Source organism: Girardinichthys multiradiatus, chromosome Y (assembly GCF_021462225.1).
Source record: "Girardinichthys multiradiatus isolate DD_20200921_A chromosome Y, DD_fGirMul_XY1, whole genome shotgun sequence".
Taxonomy (NCBI): domain Eukaryota; kingdom Metazoa; phylum Chordata; class Actinopteri; order Cyprinodontiformes; family Goodeidae; genus Girardinichthys; species Girardinichthys multiradiatus.
The window spans coordinates 12,886,270-12,911,378 of record NC_061818.1 but is presented as its reverse complement, the minus strand read 5'-3'; the positions used below and the strand labels follow the sequence as shown (position 1 = coordinate 12,911,378).

Here is a 25,109-nt window from a genome sequence, read left to right as displayed (position 1 = left end):
ATCATGATGGTGGCAGCAACATTATCTGGGCTTACTTCTCTTTAGACTAAACAAGTTTTTTTTTCAAGGTGAATAAAGTTTTGGATAGTTGTAAATGTCAGTTAGCTTTGGCCCAAAACCTTCAGGTGAAGGCCAGAAAGCAGAAGATTTAGAGATTTTCTATTTAAGCATTAAAGTTAGTCCAAGCATCTACAAAAGAGTGACTTCATAAGGGAAAAATTAAAGGTCTGCGATGGTATAGTTGAGGTCTTGGCTTTTCAAAAACCAGTTTCGATGTGTATTTGGCATTATTGTCCTGTCGGAACATCCAGCTGTGTCCAACATTTCAACGTCTACTTGTTGATTTAAAGTGAAGTTTAGTAAGTTATTTTTCCTTGTTAATCTATCTGCCTGGCTTAATGCACCTGCATTATGGCCCCATAGCATGATGCTGCCACCACCATGTGTGACAGTTGGTTCCACAGCTCAATCTTTGTCTACTCTGAACATAAAATGGTTCTCCAGAAGCAGTTGACTTGCCCATGTTTACAGTTTTTAACTAAGGTTATAGGTGTCACTTCTTGGTTGGTACCCTCTAAATCCCTGTTGATGTTAAATTTGTCAGACTGTTGTTCCAACAGATTATGTTTCATGGCAAGCTGAAGCCTTTGTAATTCCTGGGTTATTCTTCAGTCAGATGGCTGACACAGTTGGGTGGACCAAAACGACAATGATCCTAAACCCAAATCAATGAACTCTCCTAATTCTTCAAATATAAATGATCCAGCCAGGAATAGAGGAAAAGTCACAATGAATTAAAATGTCTTGTTTTTAAAATTCACTTCAATTACTATACCTGTCCAGGGTGTACACCACTTCTTGCCCAATGACCCCTGGATATAGGCCCCGGCCCCCACTAAGACAATGCAAGGACAACCGGTATATATAATGGATGGATGGACATTATATTATTGTATAATCATTCCACCCAAAAAAGGTTCAAATACATCAATAATAGCTGGAAATAATTATTACAATCATGCCCATTAGGCTTGCATGTAAACTTCTGACCCAGAACAGTAGCCTCATCGTTTTAAATCTAGGTATACTACATGGTCTTCAGAGGTATTAGACTAACTTCACGTTAGTGTTATGTCCACTATAAAGATAATCAAGAGCACAATAAATAGCTGACCAACATGACCGGATAAAAACAATGACGTTATTCTAACTGCATTTTTTAAATAGAGTTGAAACATTTTCAAATGAAGACGTGTTAAAGTTCTACCAAACAAAAAAAATAAATAAAAGAAAAAGATGGTTATTTGATTCCTCCTAACATGTAATTGAGACCCGCAGACTGTTAAAGCAGTAAGGACGCAGTAACACGTTCTCATAAGGCCACCTAGTGGACAGATGCAGTCGCTACAGGGATCAGTCGAGTCTATTAACATCACTGCGCATTTTGTTAAATACAACCAATTCATACAAGATGTTGACATGAAATAATAGCTGTATACTTCACTCAGCATTGGCTTCTAAACTTAAACTAGCGAACAGGTTATCATAATATTGTGTTCCCAGGGTAATATGCTTTGATTTGGACTCTGTGAGCTCCAGGTTTTCTCTTACAGAATCAGAGTTATGAAAAAGAAAATCCAGTGCTTCCTGAATTAGAGAACCCAGAGTTTTCACATAACCTACTTTCTGGAGGATTTCCCCTAGAGTACCCTCTCCCATATGTTGCTGTATCCCCGACATGGCTTCAACAGGGACTTGTGACGGATTTCTTTCAACTATGGCTTTCTTCCTGCTACTATTCAATGAAGGCCAGATTTCTGTTGTGCAGTCAACAGATCCTCCCACTCGAGCTGTTGATCTCTGCAGCTCCCCCACAGATACAATGAACCCTCTTGTCTGTGTCTCCTTACCCTGCAGTTCAGTACAGGTGCCACATAGGTAGGTTTTGAGATTTATATTACCCTCTCCATTTTCTGATGATGGATTGAAGAGATTTGAGAGACGTTTTAAATCTTGAAATATTTTTTGAAAACCCCAACCCTGCTTTAAACTTCACTCTAACTTTCACTTTGACCCGTATGATATGTTTCTCAATCTTCATGTTTCTGTTGGTTCACTGATGTTCTCCAACTACTCTCTAAATTACACTACTTGGTTGGTGACCTCTGATCACAACTGGTTGCCCTGAATCTTTCTTTAAAAGGGATATTAGAGTGATGCACTAGATCAAGAATAATGCGTAAATTGAGACGTCTTTATTGTACTTTATGGAATCCAGTGACAGTGACACGAGAAAAAAGGTCCTATCCCTCCCCCTCCCTTTACATACTTGACCTGAGAGGGAGGAGGCGCAGGATGGGATGTACCGTGATCCCGTTGTAGTCATTAAATTAAATACAGAGATAATAGTGAAGACACTACCAGGTGCATTTCCACAGACACGCAAAACATGCATCCAAAAGGGACTTCAAGGAATGCAGTACACTTTGTCTCAAAGTATAAGACGACACAATTAATGTCACTTCAAATAAAAAATATTAAAAATAAAAGTACAGCTGCTTTGTTGGCCCCGATCAGTCCATGATAAGTCAGGCTCCGCCAAGGTTCCACTTACAGGAGAAAGCAAACAAAGCAAAGAGACACTACCAATCATAAGGGGATATGGTTTAAATATGAAGTAGATGGTTCATAGCTTTCATATTTAATTTTTTTTAATTAATGGTATACTTAAATGACAACTGTCTCACAAAAACAAACAAAAAAACAGCTCATCTAGGTAAAACTAGGCCTTTCCACTGGCCGCCTCCCTGTTGTATCTAGTAAAATATAAAGTCAAGTCAAGCGCTCAAGGTTAACTTCAGTCATCCTCGCTGCCACTGGCTGAGTGTTCCTGCAGAAAACAAAAAAGATAAATTACTTGTTTTCATACAGTACAAAATAGCAGGGACTTCTGTCAAAAAGTTAACTCTTTCCAAGATTCCTGCACATTTTTCATATGAACTTCCCCCAAATCATATTTATAGAGTTCTTCTATTTCATCCATTTTATATAATATATAGTATAAATATAAATCCAACCTTCTGTGAATTTATGGCAGACATTTGTACATCAAACAGGAAAGACAAAGGAGGAAGGAAAGAGACAAGAGAGCAAGGACAACAAGAAAGAAAGAAAGAAAGAGAGGAACAAAGGATGAGAGGAAGGACATGGGAAAAGAAAGAAAAGTGAAGATGGAAGGAAGGGTACAAGGAAAAGAAGGACACTAGGAAAGATGGAAGGACAAGAAACAAGTGAGAAAGGATGGACACAAAGGAAACATGAAAATCAAAAGGATGAAAAAGGAAAAACAAAACTAAGGAAAGACAAGGAATAAATGAAACTGGGATGAAAAGAAGCAAGGAAACATACAAGAAAAATAGGAAGATAACAAGGAATAGAGGAAGACAAGAAAGAGGAAGGAAAGACACAAAGAAAAAAAAGATGAGAGGTCTGAAAGAAGGACAAGGGAGACAGAGACAGTGAAGGACAAAAGACACTAAGTCACACCGAGAGGGATGGAAGGAAGGACACAAGAAAGAAAGTGAGGAAGGAAAAGACAATAGGAGGAACTTAAGAAAGAAAGCAAAGCTACAAGGAGGAAAGACACAATGAGGAAAATACAAAAAAAGGAAAGAAGGATGATGGGGAATAAAGTCTGGAAATACATTCTTTTCTCATCCTCTATTTTCTTTTTGCATACTTATCCAGACACGGAAAATACTGAAACCATGTCTTTGAGTGTTCCTATCCCACTGTTCTCTCACCTCCTCCTGTTCATCCTCGCTGTCATCATCGCTGACCACGGGTTTAGCCCGGGAGCCGCGGCCCCTCCGCCTTTGGCCTTTTCCCCCTCGTTCCCCCTTTTCCCTCCGGCTCAGTTTGATCTTCACCTTCACCGAACGAGCTGATAAGAAACAGCAACATGTCAGAACGCTGCTCTATGCTGTGAGACCTGTGTGCAACCGCCAAACCTCACATTCAGACTCTGAGCCTTCGTCCATCTCCTCCTCCTCTTCCTCGCTCTCCTCTCCCTCACTTTCGTCCTCCTTCTCAATCTTCTGCCTCACACTCGTGAAGACGGACTGCAGCACAATAGAGTCCTCGTAGATCTGGAAGGTTCACACGATTTATTATTTTAAACTGGACAGAACCGTCTAAGATTACGCTGAACTAGTTTCCAAAGGATCTCACCAGAGAGCCCTCTAAATTGAAGGTCTGGGCGTTCTGACACAACAACATCACGTCCTTCTCCAGGTCGTTCAGGTTGCGGTATTTGTGACTGCGGATCCTCTCCTGAAAGCAGGAGGTAGGCGCGGAGAGTGAATGGAAGTAGATGTTGGCACAGGCGAGTACTGAACGGCTTAACGTCTATTCCTCACCTTGATCTTCTTGAAGTCCACCGGCTTTCTGATGAGCTCGTAGTACTCTGGCAGCTCCTTGCGAGACGGCAGCTGGATGAAGACTTCGCTCAGTTGTCGGCCGTTACTGCAGGGAGAAAACAGTTCAGCTTTGATGTGGAAAAACGACCGGTCCGAGTTGGTCGGGAAAAATGCCTAATAGTCCGCAATCATGGAAGGAGGAGGCAGGGATCTCTGGTGTGCATACGCAGTGAAAGAATGGTGATGAATGATCTACTGAAAGAACTATTGTATGTTAAATTGTTCTGCTAAAGCATGTCAGAAAACAAAGAATTGTGCTGTAAGGGGCAGCCACAGACCACCACAACATGTACCACACATAATCATTACTGTCCATCTAGAAGAGCTGAAAAATGATCTGACTGGCCGGTCGGAAGACATGGGGAAAAGATGTTACGATAGGCTTTCTCAGTTAGTGAACGCACCAAACCTCACAAATAAAACAGGTTTCACTCTTCAGTGTGGAAGTTGTTACTGAGACAACTCTTTGGGCTTCTTTCAAAGTCACAGCAATGTAGAAGAGGCACAAACGTTGGAAGACGGCGCTGTTTAAAAGAAATCTATTTACTATAGCTTAGAATGCTCAACGTATTACAGCAACGGTTCGGACTGTTAACGTTTGTCGATGGTAAACTGGCTCATCGGTTATCTAAGACACTAAGGGCAGAATGGCAAGAGAACTGTAGTCATTTTGTCAGTAAACTCCTGCTTAACTGTACAGAGCTGTGCAACACTGACTGCTCTCTCGCACACAGTGCAATGCGCTTCTGGTCGCAGCGTAAAGATTTAACAATCCAACGGGAAATAAGAGCGCTTTCTTTTTAAAAATGAAATGGTGCATTTCTATGTTTTATGGGGAATAAGAAGGTAAGTAGAAATCAAAATAAATGAGCTATAATATTATTATTTAGCAAATGAGCAAAGGAGATGCGGTCATTCTTTCTGGCAGTTTTCAGTGATGAAGAGTAACATTTCCCTCTTTTTGAGAGAAAATTGGTTATATTTTATAAAAAGTTGTAAAAACAGGTCAACTTTCAGTGAATTCCGAGAGTGGAATAAATATGACTGCTTTTAATTATAGTTCTTCCAAAGAAATCTGAACAGCAGATTAGAAATTTACAAAACTGGAGATCGGAATAGGCCACTAAATGTTTCATCGGTGCATCTCTAAGGTTTTGCGCTCTAAATACTTAAACACGTGGCAGCAGTAGGTGTACCTGTGTAATATTTATCAGGGAATCATAAGGCCACTTCTGATTAGTGCGAGTCTGTTGGCTCAGTAGGAAGAGTAGTCGTCTTGCAATCAGAAGGTTGTGGGTTCGATTCCAGCTTCCTCCTGCCATATGTCAATGTGCCCCTGGGCAAGGCACTTAACCTCAAGTTGCCTACCGATCTGTGTATCGGTGTATGAATGTGTGAGCGTTAGTGAGTGCGATTGGGTGAATGTGGCTCTAGTGTAAAGCGCTTTGAGCGGTCTGTATGACTGGAAAAGCGCTTTATAAGTTCAGTCCATTTACCATTTTGTGGCTTTTCATCAACCTTACCCATCCTTGTATTTGACGACGGCATCTACAATCTTCTTCATCTTTTTAGTGAGAGACGGAGGGTTGGGAGAGAGCTTCTCCGCAGGCGGACGGCCTCGTTTCTTTGCTTTCTTCCCATCGTCGTCCTTGTCCCGCCCACGGCTGCTGGAGCTCGGCGTAGCAGGGCCTCCATCATGGTCACGGTCTCTCCTGCGTTTTCTGGTCGTCTTTTTGTGGCGCACTTCCTCCTCTATATCCTCCAGATTACCTTCTTCTATGGCCTATGGTGAGGAGAACAATCAGTCCAAAATGTATCCTAAACTGGGTTAAACTCTCATGGGGTTCTCAGTATTTGTAGTTTATACCACCTTGAGCCACTGTTTCTCAGTCAGCGAGTCACTGTAGTCCACCTCCTTGCGCTGACGGGAACCCCTGCCAAACATCTTCTCCTCCTCCTCTTCGCAGGTTAGTCTCTCTACCTCTGCGTCGTCTTTTAGAATCCAGCCTGGGAGATCGTCCTCCTCCATCAGACGAGGTTTCCTCTTAGGGTTGCGGGCTTCCTCGCGGCGTCTGTCGAGGTCCATTCGCTGGAGAACAAAAACAAGAGGGTTTAGAGTCAAATTCCAAAAATAATCTGATATCAATCACCTGTAAAAAATCTGAACTTACCATAAAAAGTTCAAACTCTTCCTCACTTCTTGCAATCATCTGATTGACAGTCTCATCATCTGGCACCTCATCCTCCTCCTGCAAAACGGTTAACAAGAAAAAGCTTTTTCTTACATTTCTCAGAAGTCTTACTGGCTTGTAAATTTAATTAAGCAGCACTGAATTAATCAAGCAATGAAAATTTCCAGGCAAAAAGCCAAATTATGCATCGAAGATAAACTAAAATTTCTGTCTATGGTTAAGGACAGATTTCCTGGGAAAAATGCAGATGTGGGACAGTGGTGAGGTTCCTGACCTCATCCTGCTCCTCATGCTCCAGGATGGCCTGTAAGAAGGCCCGACGCTCACAGCCCGAGGACTTCTGGTCGAACATGCCTGCCTGGATGACCTTCTGGTCCACGTTCAGTTTGTACTTGGCCGCCGCCAGGATCTTTTCCTCCACGCTGTTAACAGTGCAGAGACGGAGCACACGCACCTCGTTCTGCTGGCCGATACGATGGGCTCGGTCTTGGGCCTGCAGATCCTGTGAGAAGTAGAAGGTTTCACTGAAATGCTGTAAATAGAGCCTCACAATATTTTGAACTGCAAGTGTCATCACATTTTCCTTGTTTAAAATATCACAGAACTGCTTAGATGGAATATTGGGTAGGGTTTATATTTCAAGTGGCATGCCTGCAAATTTTGCATATCAATAATATATGTGGCCTGTTGGATAGACTGTCGCTGCCCTCGACGCTCCCACTGGATGGTGTGGGATCAATTGCAAAAGGGGAAGAAATCGAGTTAGAAAATATGGGTTAATTGTAATCGATAATGTCACTGCAATGTTCAGCAATAGCATCACAGTTCCATGTCTTCCTGGTTTCAGGCAGCCTTGTCTGTAAAGCAATGGAGCTAGAGACGCACAGAGGACCATGCTGGTGGCCACAGCTGGATGATTTTCAGCATGGTTGGCCCTGACCGATGACTGGACTGTCAAAAACCCGACGTTCTTCTTGAAAGTGAACGAGCCTTCGTATGTACTAAGGCCTCGGAACACTGGTCGCACGCTTAACCCCCATGCTGACAACACTTTTTAATGTGTAAACATTGAATGTGGGTCTACTGAGTGAAAAAGACTCAGAGTCAACTCTTATTCAGGGAAATGCACAGGGAGCTTGCCGTTTTCATAATGCTAGCCATGCTAACTGAGCTAACCTGTATGATAAAGTGCGAAACTCTAATCATGCGGTCTTTTGTGAACAGCGACTGCTTTCTGACTCCCATGGTGTGACATCACCTCTGCCTCTAATATGAATCATGAACCATGCATCCAGGAAGAGCATTACAAATATGTTGAACAGTAATTGTTATAGTTCTTGAAATCAGCTAAAATTGGCACTCAAGTTTGACTAGTGGATCTCTATTACTAGCACCTCTACCAAACCATGTTCTGCTTTGCCTGCAGCAGTAGGATTTCTATCAGTCTGTTCCATTTCCATGAGAATTATTTTTGGCTTGTGATGTTTGCATTAGGTTTGTAAAACGTCAAGCTCTGAGATACTGGAACTTTATGTTGCACAGAAGGGGAAATTTAGCTCAAACCCTACAAAAATCTTCTAGCAACAGATGCACCAATCAGTTCCTTAGAGATCGAATGGGCCAATTTTTTACTTTAATTGTCCCCCATGAGAATGTCAAATTGTGACAAATCAGATTTTTTGCTCCATTCGTTGAAATGCATAAAAATAAAAACTCCTGCAGCACCTGGTGAGGGTTCCAGTCACTGTCAAAGATGATCACTGTATCAGCAGACTGCAGGTTCAGGCCCAGACCTCCTGCCCTGGTACTAAGCAGGAACACAAAGTACTCAGAGGCTGGGTCGTTGAATGTTTTCAGCAACATGCCACGGTCTTCTGCTTTGGTGGTTCCTGGAAGCAGAAATAAAAACATGTAAAGAAAAAACTTTCAAATTACTGAACAATTGTTGCTCTTAAGGAAGACAAGAGGACCTCTATCCAGCTTTGTTTCAAGGCTGATGAAGGAACAGTGTTCTGAACATTATTAGCCATTTTCCTTTTTTTTTCTCATTTGTGTTATATTTAATGTTTCCACACTAATCAGTTAATGATCCCAGAGAAAAGCAGTCTCACACCACAATAAAATAAATTGATTTGATTTCATCTACAGGTCCACCTCAATAAATTTGAAGATCGAGGAGTTAATCTACCGGAGTAATTAAATCTATGAAAACATTACAGAGTGTGACATATTTCATTTATGTTTTATTTTAAACATTTTTAATACAGAGATGCAGGCCTGCTGAAAAGTATATCCATGTAACGTGTTGTATATGCACCCAATACTTGGTTGGGGCTCCTTTTACATGTATTAACTGCATCAATGCGCTGTGGCACGGAGGAAATTAGCCTCTGGTGCTTCTGAGGTGATAAGAAACCTCAGTTTGCCTTTTCTGCCGCATTTTTTCCTTCCACTCGACCTTCTATTAATAATACTTGATACAGCAAGGTGGGCAATGATAACTGCCGGAGAACTGTCGAGTCAGCAGTTTCCCAATGATAATGTATCCCATGACGTAACATTTATTTGTTAAAGTTTTTTATTGATCTAAAGTAATATTCTTAGTGGATTCGTAAGTATCTGAGAAACTTAATGTTGGCTTTTTAGTGGCTGTAAGGCATATTCATTATAATTAGTGCTCAAACTGTATCAGTCTGTCGCTAATAAATCACTGTAATATGAGATTTTAGTTTTACTGGATAGAATTACAGTAGAAAATGAACCTTTCAATAATATCTACTCAGATGCATCTATGCACATAAGCTACAAAATTATATGGACGTAAAAGGATAAAAACAAAGAGTGTTTCACCATCCAAACGCAGGTACTTGAAGCTGCGGTAAGCGAAGTAGTCCTCCATGATGGTCATGAGCGAGGTCATCTGACAGAAAAGCAGCACTTTGTGTTTGGTGGCTCTCAGCTTGGGCAGGATGCGATCCAGCAGCTCAAACTTTCCAGAGGCACGGTACAGATCAAGGCTAAGACACACAAGAGAAATAAAATCACGACCAATCAGGCTGCAGACATCTACATGACATGAAGTACATTCATATTAGAGGAATGCAAGTTTAGTTGTAAATACCCCGTCACGATTCCACCAGAAAAACCGAGATGCTCAGAAAAGGACTCCTGTAAATCAAAGTCAAAGAGAAAATGAAATATTCTTTCCATTTTTGTGCCTGTAGTTTACTTGGAGAAAACCATTTATAGAACATCAATCATGTGGTAGGAACTGATTTTCATGCCTCGATGTGTTGGAACATGTAGGGGTGGTTGCAAATCTTCCTCAGCTGCATGATGGTGTTCATCAAGGTCTTTGTCCCACCTTTACCCTGAGAACGTAGAAGAAAAGCCCCACAAAATTAAATTTTCCGTTTGTCAAATGTCTCCCTGCCTGAAAACAGTTTCATTTTTTACAGCTTTGACTTAAAAAACAACACAATCATGTTACCTTCTTGTCCTTTTCGGACCCATCTGTTAGCAGAACTCCTTTAGCCTGCATGTGCCGGTACAGAACTCTCTGCAGGGCCGACATGTCGCACTTGATCACATACTCCACCTACAGCAAACAAGGAGGGAGATGCAAACATACAATTTGCCCATTAAGTGATATTAAATCATTTTAACTTGAGTCACACATTTTCAAGAACAGGTTTACCTTCTCCGGCAGCTGGGCCTCAACCTCTTTCTTAAGCCTACGCAACAAGAACGGTCGGAGCACCTTGTGTAAACGTCGAATGATCAGGATGGTCTCTTCTTCGTTCAGATCCACCTTGTGGTGACATAAAATGTATTGTAATCCGCTTTCTCTTCGACATCTGACTTGTATGACCGTGTACCTTTAACTGACCTTTTCTCCAGTCATGGCGAAGGGAGCGTTGAACCACTGCTCGAAGGTGCTGCAGCTCTTGAAGATGGTGGGCAGCAGGAAGTTGAGCAGGGCCCAGAGCTCTGGCAGCTTGTTCTGTAGTGGGGTTCCCGTCAGCAGCAGACGCCGCGGGGCCAGGTAGTGTGTGTTCAGGACCTGCGTCAGCTTGCAGTGGTGGTTCTTCATACGATGACCCTCGTCCACAATCATGTACTTCCAGCGGATCTGTAGAGGACAGATATTGTAAATAAAGAGCAGAAACGCCAAACTTTCAGGTGCTGGTTGATGCAACGCCTTGTAAATTATTCAGAACCTTTAAATTTCAGTTTTTGTTTCTCTACAATCATAAATTTCAATTTATTCATTGGGGGTTACAAAGTGCTGCATAAGTAAAGTAAAATGGACAAAGATTTCAGTTTCTAGATGTGCCAAGATGGTAGAGATATACACCAACAAACCTGCAGCTGTAACAGCAGCAGCAAAGATGGTTCTACAAAGTATTGGGTCAGAGGGACTGGACACAAATGCAATCCACATCTTTTAGATTTTTATTTGTAAAAAAAATCTAAAACCATACATTTCATTTTACCTCACTATGATGCACTACTGTTTTCCCATTTAAGAAAATACCATTAAAATTCACTGTAGTTTGTAGCTGTAACTTTACAAACTAAAGAAGCCCAAAGGATATGAATAGTTTTGCAGGGCAGTGTAAATAAACACACTTCAGTGTGTGAGGCAGAGGACCAGCGGAGCCTCTCGTTACCTTAGCTAAGACCTGCTTGTCTTTAATGATGTACTCGTATGTGGTGAGCAGCACGTTGAACTTTCCACTTCGCAGGATTGGAACAAATGATCGGCGAGCAGCTGGAGAGCCCTAAAAGGGACCAGATGACATTCAGCAACAGAACTAAATACTTTCTCCAGGGAAATGAATAGTAACAGACCGCCAGCTGCTTCACAGCACTTGCCTTGTAGGAGATCTTCACAACAGATGGTGCCCATTTATCAAACTCATACACCCAGTTTGATAAAGTCCTGAAACAGATGAAATAGTTTTCTGTAAAATGCCTCCTGACAGTTTTCTGAATAGGTATTGTCAATGAAGGGTTAACATACAAAACAGCAGAGGTCAAAGGAGGTCATGCTGAGACTTACGAGAGAGGTACGATGATGAGGAAGGGCCCGTTAATGCGCTTTAACTCCATGAGGTAAGTGATGAGGGCGATGGTCTGGATTGTTTTTCCCAGACCCATCTCATCAGCCAGGATGCCGTTCAAGTTGTTGTTGTAAAGCGACACCAGCCACTCCAGACCTTTAATCTGATCATAGTCCCAGTTAGCGCATTCTTAATCAAATCAATCCTTTAAAAACTCCGCTGCGCAAGGAACAACTGTGTTTGAATTGGAGCTGCTTACCTGGTACTGTTTGAGCATCCCGTTGATCAGCAGAGACGACTGTTTATCCACTTTCTCTGTGACGGCGTGAGCCACAGCATAGTAGGACTGCAGCCCTCGGTTGAAATTTGCACTGCCGTACTCATCATCTACGTCCTGCTTGGCATGCCTGGGAGAACAGGAAGCGGGAAAAAGAACAAATCAAGTAAACAACAAGTCATCTAAACATGAATAAGGAAACCACTAAAAGTACGGGCAGTGAAGGAGGAGCTAAATATAAGAAGATGAGCATACTCGATGATGTGCAGGACATCCACTTCTGAAACATCTTCACTGTCAGGGTCTGGAATCTTCTTCTTCTCCTCAGTTGGAGCAGCCTGTGGCTGCTCCTCCGCTTCCTCCTGATAACACAAAAAAACAAACAATGAGCTCCAGGAACAGATGCCTCACTGTTTCATTTTGAAATAGCAGGTATGTACCTCCTCTTCCTCTTCTTCATCTTCTGAACCACTATCCTCACTGTCTGAACGCGGTGCAACTTCATATCTGCAGAGAAACATGTATTAATCGATTCAATTCAGTATATTTATATAGCGCCAATTCACAACACATGTTGTCTCAAGGCACTTCACAAAAGTCAGCTACATACATTCCAATTAATCCTAATCATTGAACAGACAGATTCAGTTATTTATTCAAATTGGATAAAAGTTTTTCTATCTAAGGAAACCCAGCAGATTGCATCCAGTCAGTTACTTGCAGCATTCACTCCTCCTGGATGAGCATGTAGAGACAGTGGACAGTCACTGGCGTTGACTTTGCAGCAATCCCTCATACTGAGCATGCATGTAGCGACAGTGGAGAGGAAAAACTCCCTTTTAACAGGAAGAAACCTCCAGCAGAACCAGGCTCAGTGTGAGCGGCCATCTGCCACGACCGACTGGAGGTTTGAATCGGTTGTTAAAGAGAATGCAACTTTATCACAGGCTGTCAGTCTTAACTTAAATATGGGGGAAAAAAACAAGCCAGATTTACTAATGTGGCGATATGCCGATCAATCAGTCAATATTCGACTCTGATTAGCAATAAGCCAGCCAAATTCTGAAAAACAAATCTGATTTTTTTCCTGTTCATTAAATACATCTAAACTGAAAACTCTTCTTTAATACACCTTATTCTGTGTTTAGTAAAAAAGACATGGATGTACGGCCCTGAGACCGTTTTGGAGCCCCACCCACAAATGTTTCTGTTATGCCTGCAAATTACAATAAACTGATTGGTAGGTAAAGATCAGCTTAAAGTTTTTAGTAGAAATGCACCAATTTGCTCACCAGACAAATACCAATGTCCAATTTCTCTTTTACATCTGACCAATCAATAAATTTTTTTTAATTCTAAGAACTATAAACACATAAATGAGAACAACAAAATCGCAATCGGCCAAAATTGCAGCCGGCAGGACACACCTCAAGGAATACCGTGAATCAGTCTTGGCCTGGAAAAGCCTGATTAGTGCATGTCTATTTATTCACTTACCTATTAATTAAGGGTTAGCACTTAAACCATATTATGAGCTTTTAGTACAATGCAAGCTTTTTGTTTCAATGATTATATTATTTTTATGTCATCACCACTTAGCTAGTTTTTTTAATATGAATAACTAATAAATATGAAAAAATATAAAATTACCAATCCCCGCTTATCATCTATGAGAGCCAGTCGTGGGAATATTGGTCGATTCCAATAGCCGGCGGATTTATTGGTGAAGCTCTAGTAGTTAGAATTGTCTACATCAAATTAAAGAGTTTTTCAAAAAAGGTTCCTTGTCTTTATCTTAAACAGTTCCTTGTATTAACATCAGCTTCTAATACAGTAAGTAATATACAACACAGCCAGTAAAAAGGCGTCAAAAATAAAGAAAGGTGTGGAGCGTGGTTTTGAAGCTTGCCGTTGTTATATTTGACCTTCGAGGATTATGTTAGAGCTCAGAATATGACATTGTTTCTTTAAAAGGCTGGTTAACAACACAACAAGACTCCAACAAATCCAAACATTTTACAGCGACATGTTCTTGGACTTCCTTGGAAACTTAAAATATGTAATTTTTAAAAGATCTATTCACTACAATCAGAAAACCCAGATAGGGGCCCCAGATTACTGTCCTGGTAAGTCTTGCAACAATCTTGTAATTCCTTCGTTTTCTAATGTGTTTACAGATGAGCAAATATAGGGTCATACTCCTTAGAAAGAAAACTGGAGTGTTCTCAAAATATTAGCATATTGTGATAAAGTTCATTATTTTCCATAATGTCATGATGAAAATTTAACATTCATATATTTTAGATTCATTGCACACTAACTGAAATATTTCAGGTCTTTTATTGTCTTAATACAGATGATTTTGGCATACAGCTCATGAAAACCCCAAATTCCTATCTCACAAAATTAGCATATCATTAAAAGGGTCTCTAAACGAGCTATGAACCTAATCATCTGAATCAACGAGTTAACTCTAAACACCTGCAAAAGATTCCTGAGGCCTTTAAAACTCCCAGCCTGGTTCATCACTCAAAACCCCAATCATGGGTAAGACTGCCGACCTGACTGCTGTCCAGAAGGCCACTATTGACACCCTCAAGCAAGAGGGTAAGACACAGAAAGAAATTTCTGAATGAATAGGCTGTTCCCAGAGTGCTGTATCAAGGCACCTCAGTGGGAAGTCTGTGGGAAGGAAAAAGTGTGGCAGAAAACGCTGCACAACGAGAAGAGGTGACCGGACCCTGAGGAAGATTGTGGAGAAGGGCCGATTCCAGACCTTGGGGGACCTGCGGAAGCAGTGGACTGAGTCTGGAGTAGAAACATCCAGAGCCACCGTGCACAGGCGTGTGCAGGAAATGGGCTACAGGTGCCGCATTCCCCAGGTCAAGCCACTTTTGAACCAGAAACAGCGGCAGAAGCGCCTGACCTGAGCTACAGAGAAGCAGCACTGGACTGTTGCTCAGTGGTCCAAAGTACTTTTTTCAGATGAAAGCAAATTCTGCATGTCATTTGGAAATCAAGGTGCCAGAGTCTGGAGGAAGACTGGGGAGAAGGAAATGCCAAAATGCCAGAAGTCCAGTGTCAAGTACCTACAGTCAGTGATGGTCTGGGGTGCCGTGTCAGCTGCTGGTGTTGGTCCACTGTGTTTTATCAAGGGCAGGGTCAATGCAGCTAGCTATCAGGAGATTTTGGAGCACTTCATGCTTCCATCTGCTGAAAAGCTTTATGGAGATGAAGATTTCATTTTTCAGCACAACCTGGTACCTGCTCACAGTGCCAAAACCACTGGTAAATGGTTTACTGACCATGGTATCACTGTGCTCAATTGGCCTGCCAACTCTCCTGACCTGAACCCCATAGAGAATCTGTGGGATATTGTGAAGAGAACGTTGAGAGACTCAAGACCCAACACTCTGGATGAGCTAAAGGCCGCTATCGAAGCATCCTGGGCCTCCATAAGACCTCAGCAGTGCCACAGGCTGATTGCCTCCATGCCACGCCGCATTGAAGCTGTCATTTCTGTAAAAGGATTCCCGACCAAGTATTGAGTGCATAACTGTACATGATTATTTGAAGGTTGACGTTTTTGTATTAAAAACACTTCTTTTATTGGTCGGATGAAATATGCTAATTTTGTGAGATAGGAATTTTGGGTTTTCATGAGCTGTATGCCAAAATCATCCGTATTAAGACAATAAAAGACCTGAAATATTTCAGTTAGTGTGCAATGAATCTAAAATATATGAATGTTAAATTTTCATCATGACATTATGGAAAATAATGAACTTTATCTCAATATGCTAATATTTTGAGAAGGACCTGTATATATCTGAAAACCAGCAGGAAGAGCCCGAAAGCCTCATTCAAATTAAACTTCACCATTTTGTTTGAGAGCAATGGCGCCACGATAATTACCCTGGGTTCATCTCTAACCAGGCCTCCAACTGGCCAGCCCTGGGTGCTTCAACACCTGTCAGGATCTTTCCGCTGTCCACGTGGATGACCTTTACCGGCAGGTCACTCATCTGACTAGTTTCATCTAATGGCTGGCAGAAGAGAGAGAAGAAAGCTGTTAACACACATGGTTGCACATTGGGAGTATAGATTAGTTTCTTCATCAAATGGGATTTAAAATAAAATATTTTCTTCTAAACTTACCTCTCCATCAGGTCCCATAGCAGTTGCACCACCTTCTGCAGCATCTGGCTTCTTAAAAGAAACACACGATCATCATAAGAAACGTGGTCAAAACTTTGAAATCAAATGTTACCTCAGTCAATATTCACCTTCTTTTTCTTCTTCTTTTTTTTCTCCTTGAGAGCTTGTGCAGCTTTGTGGGCGCGCACTAACTCAGTGAGGTTGGCAACATATTCATCGGTCTGCTGCAGCAGGTAGGCCAGACGTTTGTCTTTCTTCTGGTCAATGAGCTTACGGTAACCCTCCTCATCTTCAGCCTGGAGAAATGTTCAAAGTGAGCTCAACTCATGTGTTCAAACAACTAGAGAAAAGGAGCGGGACACTTGTCAGATGATCACATGTTCTAGATAAAAGTCCCACCATCAGCCTCCGCATTCTCTCCTTTTCAATGCGCTCGTTCTCCTTCTTCTGCTCGCGCTCAGTGTTGGCGTGATAGGTAGAAACAGCTTTGGTGGCCTTTTGGATCTTCGCTGTGATGGAGCGGTGGTAATCCTTAAAGTCCTTAGCATGCTGCAGGATGCTGTTGAGGTATTCCTGCCAGGAGGAAAGGCACAAATTAAATCCCATGGTTCATACGGATCTTTCATGATCCTTTTCAGACTCAAATTTCCAGAGTTCTCAGACCATTTTTTTTTGCCCATTTTGAACTATAAAGACAAAAACAGGAATGGATGAAGTGATGATTTAGAAAATGGGATAAAGAATAAACCCTAAATGTCTTAAAAATGTTTTGTTTCATTCCTTAATCACATTTTTAGTTGACATCTGTATAACTGTGTCTAAAAACAGACAACTACAATACGAACTGATGAAAGCTGCTCTACCTGGTGTTTCTGGCGCCGTTTACGCTCCTGCTCGATTTTCTGCTGTTTTTCCAGCTTCTCAGTGATCCGGGCCTCTCGTAGAGACTGACGTTTGCTGCGCTTGTAGGCTTTAGCGTTAAGGGCGGTTTCCAAAGCTGTATCCCGGCGCATGCAAGCCACCACCTCCTGACGCAGCTGTAAGCAAAACAAATTAAGTAAATTGGTTGGAAAAGAATCGAGGAAACATGACAAACTCAGAATTGTAGGTGCAGATTATTTTCTGTTTACCTGTCTCTGGAATGTAAGCAGCCTAAGAGCCTTCAGCTCGATGGTGGCCTTGGTCCTCAGATCACCGGCGAGTGACCCGGGCAGGTGTTCCAGCTCCTGGATGCGGTGAACGATACGAGCTTGTAGCCTGAAACGAAACGCCCCCGTTTTTAGTATCTAATGATGGCAAAAACGTTCTGTAGATTAGAAAATGTAGTTTTTGTTCAATTTTTAAAACCTTCTCTGATCCTTGTAAAATAATTTAGACAGTAATCCTTGACTGCATTAACATAAGCAATCAAACTTAGAGTTGACCACCTCTCAAAGATGCCTCTTCTCAATGCATGTGATGTTCTAACAGCGGTTTACCGGATGGTTAGAAATTAAAAAACCTGACCTTTTTGCGGCCAGTGAACACATCGTATCTGGGTATCACACACCGACATTAACGCACTTCCATATGCAAGCTCCTGCTAGTGAAAACTCACTAGAAATTTTCAGTGTCTATAAGTAAGGATTTAAAAATGACCTACCAATTGAAAATGTTTGCAGCCCTTAGGAAATCTCAGGGATTTACACTCAGACTGTTTGCTGACCTAAGATGTTTGGGTGGTAACAGGGTATTAGGGTATAGCAGGGTATCCACAACTACTGATAGCATGACTTTAAATACGTTTATTAAAAACTGCTGAATATTTACTAAGCTTTTATTTGTTTGTTATTGTCTCAGAGTGAACTTCCTGTTCATTCTTCTTCTGCATATTCCTGCTGTGTATTAGCATTACCTTCTCTACAGCGACACCTTGTGTTTGGCAAAGCACCGGAAGAGGAGGACTTAAAAAGCAACTTGGGCAGCACAGAGCAACACTAAAGAAAAGAAAGAGGGGCAGTCCGGTCACAGGGACTTCCGTGTGAATCTCTGGTTCAGATCTTCAGCTGAGAAGTTTTCAGCCTGCTGCAGCCTCTGATCAGAACAGATGAGAACCTGATGCTGGTAGGCTGATTTCTAACATAACAAACCTTTAAATGTGACATGTTGGTTGTGTAACAATACTGAAGAACTTCTTGTTTGAGTGCTTATCTGCCTATCTTCTGCTCGGACCTCTTTGTTCTGTGATGAATTTTCATTTCCAAATAACTGTTGCTGTGTGCTATCCTTACTCTTAAGTATTAATGTTAAAAATATTTTAAAATGAATCAAAATATCCTAAATTACAAGCAGTTATACAACATAACCAGCATGCCTATACAGAAGATAATACTGTGTGTGTATATATATAGAAACACAGTGTTTGAACAATGAAAGTGAAACACCTGTCATTTTAGTGCGGGAGGTTTCATGGCTAAATTGGACCAGCCTGGTAGCCAGTCTTCATTGATTGCACATTGCACCAGTAAGAGCAGAGTGTGAAGGTTCAATTAGCAGGATAAGAGCACAGTTTTGCTCAAAATACTGAAATGCACACAACATTATGGGTGACATACCAGAGTTCAAAAGAGGACAAATTATTGGTGCACGTCTTGCTGGCGCATCTGTGACCAAGACAGCAAGTCTTTGTGATGTATCAAGAGCCACGGTATCCAGGGTAATGTCAGCATACCACCAAGAAGGACGAACCACATCCAACAGGATTAACTGTGGACGCAAGAGGAAGCTGTCTGAAAGGGATGTTTGGTGCTAACCCGGATTGTATCCAAAAAACATAAAACCACAGCTGCCCAAATCACGGCAGAATTAAATGTGCACCTCAACTCTCCTGTTTCCACCAGAACTGTCCATCAGGAGCTCCACAGGGTCAATATACACGGCCGGGCTGCTATAGCCAAACCTTTGGTCACTCATGCCAATGCCAAACGTCGGTTTCAATGGTGCAAGGAGCGCAAATCTTGGGCTGTGGACAATGTGAAACATGTATTGTTCTCTGATGAATCCACCTTTACTGTTTTCCCCACATCCAGGAGAGTTACGGTGTGGAGAAGCCCCAAAGAAGCGTACCACCCAGACTGTTGCATGCCCAGAGTGAAGCATGGGGGTGGATCAGTGATGGTTTGGGCTGCTATATCATGGCATTCCCTTGGCCCAATACTTGTGCTAGATGGGCGCGTCACTGCCAAGGACTACCGAACCATTCTTGAGGACCATGTGCATCCAATGGTTCAAACATTGTATCCTGAAGGCGGTGCCGTGTATCAGGATGACAATGCACCAATACACACAGCAAGACTGGTGAAAGATTGGTTTGATGAACATGAAAGTGAAGTTGAACATCTCCCATGGCCTGCACAGTCACCAGATCTAAATATTATTGAGCCACTTTGGGGTGTTTTGGAGGAGCGAGTCAGGAAACGTTTTCCTCCACCAGTATCACGTAGTGACCTGGCCACTATCCTGCAAGAAGAATGGCTTAAAATCCCTCTGACCACTGTGCAGGACTTGTATATGTCATTCCCAAGATGAATTGACGCTGTATTGGCCGCAAAAGGAGGCCCTACACCATACTAATAAATTATTGTGGTCTAAAACCAGGTGTTTCAGTTTCATTGTCCAACCCCTGTATGTGTGTGTGTGTATATATATATATATTTTTTTTACAAATGCCTAAATATATTTAAAAAAATTGTCTCCTTTGCTTCTAATATAAATATTAAATATCCACTCACAGTAAGAAGGCTTAAAAAAAACAATTTCCGTGTTGTTCTTGTGTCTCTTTATGTTCTAATACTTATAGAGAAATCAGAAGCGGTCAAAGCTTTACAAAACCCAGAGATCAGAAATAAAAACCAGAAGGAACACATGCCACACTGGCTTAAATGTGGAACGGCGTTATTCCACGCTACTCCTTTGCTTTCCTCACCTATACTCCCTCTCCTGGAGGATCTCCACCGGGTCCAGCCCGCGGGGTTTCTGGATAGGCGTTATGCGGTTCTGTTTCTGGTGCAGCATCATTGGAGGGAGCTGCGCAGGCTGCCCCGGAGACTGCGTCTGTGGGGGCATTACTGGGGAGGCAGCTGGAGGCACGGACGGCGGAGCAGGTGAAGGTCTGCTGGTAGGCTGAGGTGGAATCAACTTCTGAGGAGGGTTGGATGGGGCAGCAGCATTCACCATTGGTCCTGAAAAAGAACAATTAGCCATTTCTTTTTAGCACATAAATGCATCTTAGTGTTATAATAAAGGTGCTACGTGAGAAGCAAGATAGCCATGACCAGGTGTACCTTCAGGCCATGATTTGGGAGGTCCGTTGGCAGGCTGGGCTTGCATACCAGGAGGAATTCCTGCAGGTCCGGGTGGCACCATATTGGGACCTACCATACCTAAAACAAGAAATAATGTATAGTTTTATAGATAATCAGAAACTATACAACAGCTATAAAATAAAGAAAATCCAGCTAAGTAAACTATCTAGATTTTCGGTGTTACTAAATAAACACCATGGGTTGGAAAAAACACAGACAATGGGCTTCTTTAACTCACCATGTGGTCTATTGTAGTTGGCCTGAGTTGGTCCTTGCCCTGCACCCGGGCCCGCTATGGGCCCTGTGGAGGGCGGCATATTAGGCATTGGCTGTTGCTGCATCCCAGGCATGGGCCTCTTGCCTTGCATAGCCAGCTGCAGGTGCTCCGGAATGGGATGATTGCGAGCCAGCATCTTGTAGGCCATAATCTGGGCCCTGAGTTGGTGTAACTGGTTCTGGTTAAAAGGAGTGGGTCCACCTGCACCGACTGGCCCAACTCCTGGACCAGGCGGTCCTCCTGGACCCTGGGGTCCGGCCCTGTTTGGTTGGCCCATATTCTGAGCAGGGTCCCCGCTGCCCTCCATAGGACCTACCCCGGGACCAGAGGGAGGACCGTTGGCTGGGACAGGGCTAGGCGCGTGCTCTGAACCTCCCAATGGAGAGGGGTAACCTAGAAACAGATAGAAGAGATCAGAAACTTGAACAAGATGTTAGAGCAGAAACTAAACAAAAATCTGGAACTTTTAGCTGGAAAACCTAACCGTAATGAGGTGGTCCAAACTTTAAACAATTAAACCTCTAAGCTGGGCTCAGCTTTATAAAATCCTGTTTCAATCTCCTTAGTGTGGAGGTCCAAAAGACAAACAGCAACGTGTTCCTATTTCTAAGTAGTTTATTATTGTGAAAGCTATAAAATCTATTTTTTACAGACAAATATCTAAAAAATGTGCAGTTATGGTTACAAATTCATTGCTAAACATGCTCAGAATGGATGGAGAACATCAGTAAACAGTAGCTTTCAAGTCTCCAATGGATTTAGGTTCGGGCTTCGACTTGGCCATTCTAACATATTAATGCTTCGATCTAAACCATTCTATAGCAGATCAGCTTGCATGTTTCGGTTCCTATCTGGAAGGGGAACCTCAGCCCCAGTCTCAAGTGTTTTGCCGTCTACAACATGTTTTCTTCCAGTATTGCCATGGATCAACTCTGACCAGCTCCTCCATCCCTGCTGAGGCATCCCCACACCAAGATGCTGCCACTACAACTAAAATATCAGGGTTTCTGTAAATTTGAATTTATGTTTATCTAAATACAACACCTAAAGGAGTTAGAAAAAATATCAAGTTAATTTTAGAAATGCTATAAGACTTAATATGCAATTTTTCCAACCTAAAAGCTGCATTCGGGCAAGAGCTTTTACACCAATGGTACAACATCAGTGCCTTCTTAGAGTATACAATATGCTTCACAACAGTTGAACCATCTCAAGTGAACAAATGTACAAATTTATGATGTAACTAAACAAATTCCAGGATCAAGTCTGAAAAATGCAGATGTATTTGAGACCATATAAGACTCAGCAGAGACCCTGATTACAGAGTGGACTGATTTTACAACGTAGGCAACCTCTTAAGGGATTTGGTTGCATACATTTTTTTTACTGCCATCAGAGTAAATGGGGCCGAAAACAAATGCACGCCACCTTTTTCAGGTTTTTACTTACGTAAGCAATAAGAAAACCATGTAACCACTGTCCTTCCACAATTATCACAGAGAATCCCAATAAAGTAGAAGGGGGTTCGTGTTTGTAACATGACAAGTTCAAGTGGTGTCAATACTTTAGCAAGGCATCGTACATCTACGTAAAAGAGAATCAAAAACACCATGTGCCTTTCTCTTATCGTGCCCTCAGTAATTAACTGCTTGGTTCTGTAGATGCATCTGCCCTCATCTGAAAGGTAAAGCCCGTAATACACACTCTCTCTCCTCTGGCTCTGCCCACTGCTCTCACTCCTACTGCCAAATGAACAACAGCAGAGGAGGAGAAACCGGTCGGATGGGTTCACACACACTAAGGCGTCTGTTTCTCCTTCGTCCAGCATGTCGGCAGCATGAGAAGCAGATATGATATTTCATACTCCTACTAGTACAAAATCAGCACACAATAATGGGAACTAGAAACCTATATGCAACCACAAGTGTGTTTACATAAACATAGCCCATTTCCATATGTTTAATAATTACTAGTAAACTGATGACATAAACTAAATCAAAACAAATACAGGGCGAAGAGTTACCCTGGGAATGTTGATCCATTGGGCTTGGTGGGGGTCCCATCCCACTGTGTCCACCGGGCCTCATTCCCATACCCTTCATCTGACCATAGCGAGGGTCATCAGGCATTCCCTTATCATGCATGGGATCCATTGGCTGTTTCAGATACAGAACCATAAATAAGGCAATTGTGAACTGAAAATTTGAATATGTATTCCATGCATATGTTTTGGTTTGAGGGCAAGCATTATTACACACAATGACCTATATAAAAGTGTTTTTAAACAATTAGGAGTAACTGCTTTTAATAAAGAAAAAAAACTGTACTTTGTGCATCTGGTGCATGTTGTCCTGAGGATATCCTGAGGGTCCCTGTGCAGGATGGGGGTGTCCAGATCCAGGCGGTCCCGGGCTGGGCCCCATCATGCTGTGGGCCGAGCCTGGTGAAGGACCAGGGCTCGGGCCCATCATGCCTCCTGGAGATGGTCCTGGACCTGGGGAGGGACCGGGCCGGGGCGTCCCTCCCAGGGGTGGGTCAGGAGTTGACATCTCTCAGGAGAAACTGGGAATGTGTGGCAGCAGTTTGTACCCCTAAAGAACAGAAACAAGTAGAAAACATGGCCAAGATTGGGATAAACAACTCTTGTTGACAACTACGCTTAGCAATATTATTAATACGGTGAAGCTTAAATATGTAAAAGACTGTACTAATGCATCCATCTTGTCTCTCTTTTTTCCTTCTTAAAAAGTGAATGATTGGTCTCTTGACAAAAGGATATAAATATAAACAAACTATCATCACAGGGTACCGTCCTAATTTAAACTTCCACAGTTCTCAGTGCCTTCTCAGCCATTTTTGAGGTATAAACACCAAACTTCTGTTTTCCTTTTTGGTAGATATGTCTGCAGTGGTCAAGTTCTGAATACAAAGTGGATTTATGGATGGATGGATTGATGGGTGGGTGGGTGGACAAAAAGGCAGAGATATAGATCAGCAGACAGAAAGATGGATACTTTTTTCACATGAATAAGGAATAAAATCTGGAAAAGAATATATTTTTCTTTTTTTTTTTTTCCATACTTCTTGCGTACTGAAAGTTTCTTAGATAATGCTTTATATTATTCGTCTGCACCACTTCGATCTGAATTTATCGGAAGCATAAAATGAGATCCCTGATGTCCTTATATCGCCACGTCCTTTTCTATACGTCAAAACCCAGACAGGTGGACAGCTGCAGAGGCTGCATCGACAAGTTTAAGGTTGAAGGATCTGCTAATGTGACAGAAGTTGTTTAAATGTCCCTTTGTGTAACAAAACAATAGAGAGGGGGGGGGGGAACTAAGAGGCCTTTTATTCAACTAAGCTACAAACGGACGTAAACAGAAGCGTATGAGAAATAAAATTAAAAGCATCACCCCTTTTATTGTTACTGTGTTTACACATACAAGTCAGTACCGGTTTTCACCCATTTAAACTGTTTTAGACATTGCTAATGTTAGCTGGGCCTAGCCGGCTTTCAGAGATAAGGTTACATTGAGACTATTTAAACCCTTTGTCTGAACTGCAGCATTGACTGAATGTTCTACCAGCTCTTTTATAACAACTCTACATCTAGTTCAGTTGAATAATTGTCATGGATAAAGCTGTAAAGATAACAGCTGACTCAGAGCAGTTTGCTGAAGTACAAACCTAAGCAACAACATCAGAAGCTGACGATTGCGAACATGCTAGCGAGCTAGTTCGGCTAGCCTTCCCCGGCCATGCTCTGCCAGGCCAGTTAGTAGGAAAAACGAGCCTTTTTAGCGACATATTTGATGCGATGTGAAAGTCTGGAGCATCACTCATCGTGAGAGCTGATTGATCCCATGCGCCTTCCGTACTCTTGGCTCGCCGCTCCGTTCTTCTCCTAAACCAATTTTCATTCATTGCGCTCTGCCGCGCCACAGCAGCGCTACTGTAATGTCGGTCAGGCTTTTCCTCTAAGAAAGAATCCACTAGAGCTCGTGTATACCAAAACAAAAACGTTCAAACATAGATAAACAATACAGATAAAATCACTTAAAGTACTTACACAAGATGTGAATGTTGATATTTGGGTTGTAACCGGTGGCAGCGTCTCTTGATTTTCCCCCTATTCAGAAACAAAGAGCGACCTACCCAGCTGGTTTTTTTCCTACTAACCCCCCTCATCCGTCTCTCTGAGCAGCGCTGTGCTACTCAGCAGCGCCCCCTGCTGCGTATGACAGGCTCCGCGTTTACATGCCCGAATGAACGAGAAGCTGATGTGGGGGGATGGGAACCCGGTTTAAACGGAGTA

At 42.2% G+C, this 25,109-nt stretch overlaps 1 protein-coding gene across 1 annotated transcript; it reads right to left on the bottom strand.

The window, feature by feature from the left end:
• Positions 1–2,240: 2,240 nt before the first annotated feature.
• LOC124863879 (transcription activator BRG1-like) lies at positions 2,241–25,013 on the bottom strand. The gene is made up of 34 exons (XM_047358418.1): positions 24,864–25,013; positions 23,119–23,382; positions 22,815–22,947; positions 20,753–21,184; positions 20,494–20,592; positions 20,136–20,391; positions 17,302–17,428; positions 17,035–17,208; positions 16,571–16,744; positions 16,300–16,467; positions 16,172–16,222; positions 15,929–16,059; positions 12,454–12,520; positions 12,269–12,375; positions 11,996–12,143; positions 11,736–11,899; positions 11,549–11,615; positions 11,344–11,454; positions 10,560–10,802; positions 10,368–10,481; positions 10,161–10,268; positions 9,955–10,041; positions 9,792–9,838; positions 9,521–9,687; positions 8,396–8,559; positions 6,945–7,172; positions 6,650–6,727; positions 6,349–6,567; positions 6,002–6,261; positions 4,419–4,524; positions 4,231–4,332; positions 4,016–4,148; positions 3,804–3,943; positions 2,241–2,890 (listed from the first exon to the last, which is right to left on the bottom strand). Exons 2-34 carry the CDS (start codon positions 23,338–23,340, stop codon positions 2,858–2,860), a joined length of 4,860 nt encoding a protein of 1,619 aa, XP_047214374.1. The 5' UTR covers positions 23,341–23,382; positions 24,864–25,013; the 3' UTR covers positions 2,241–2,857.
• Positions 25,014–25,109: the final 96 nt, after the last annotated feature.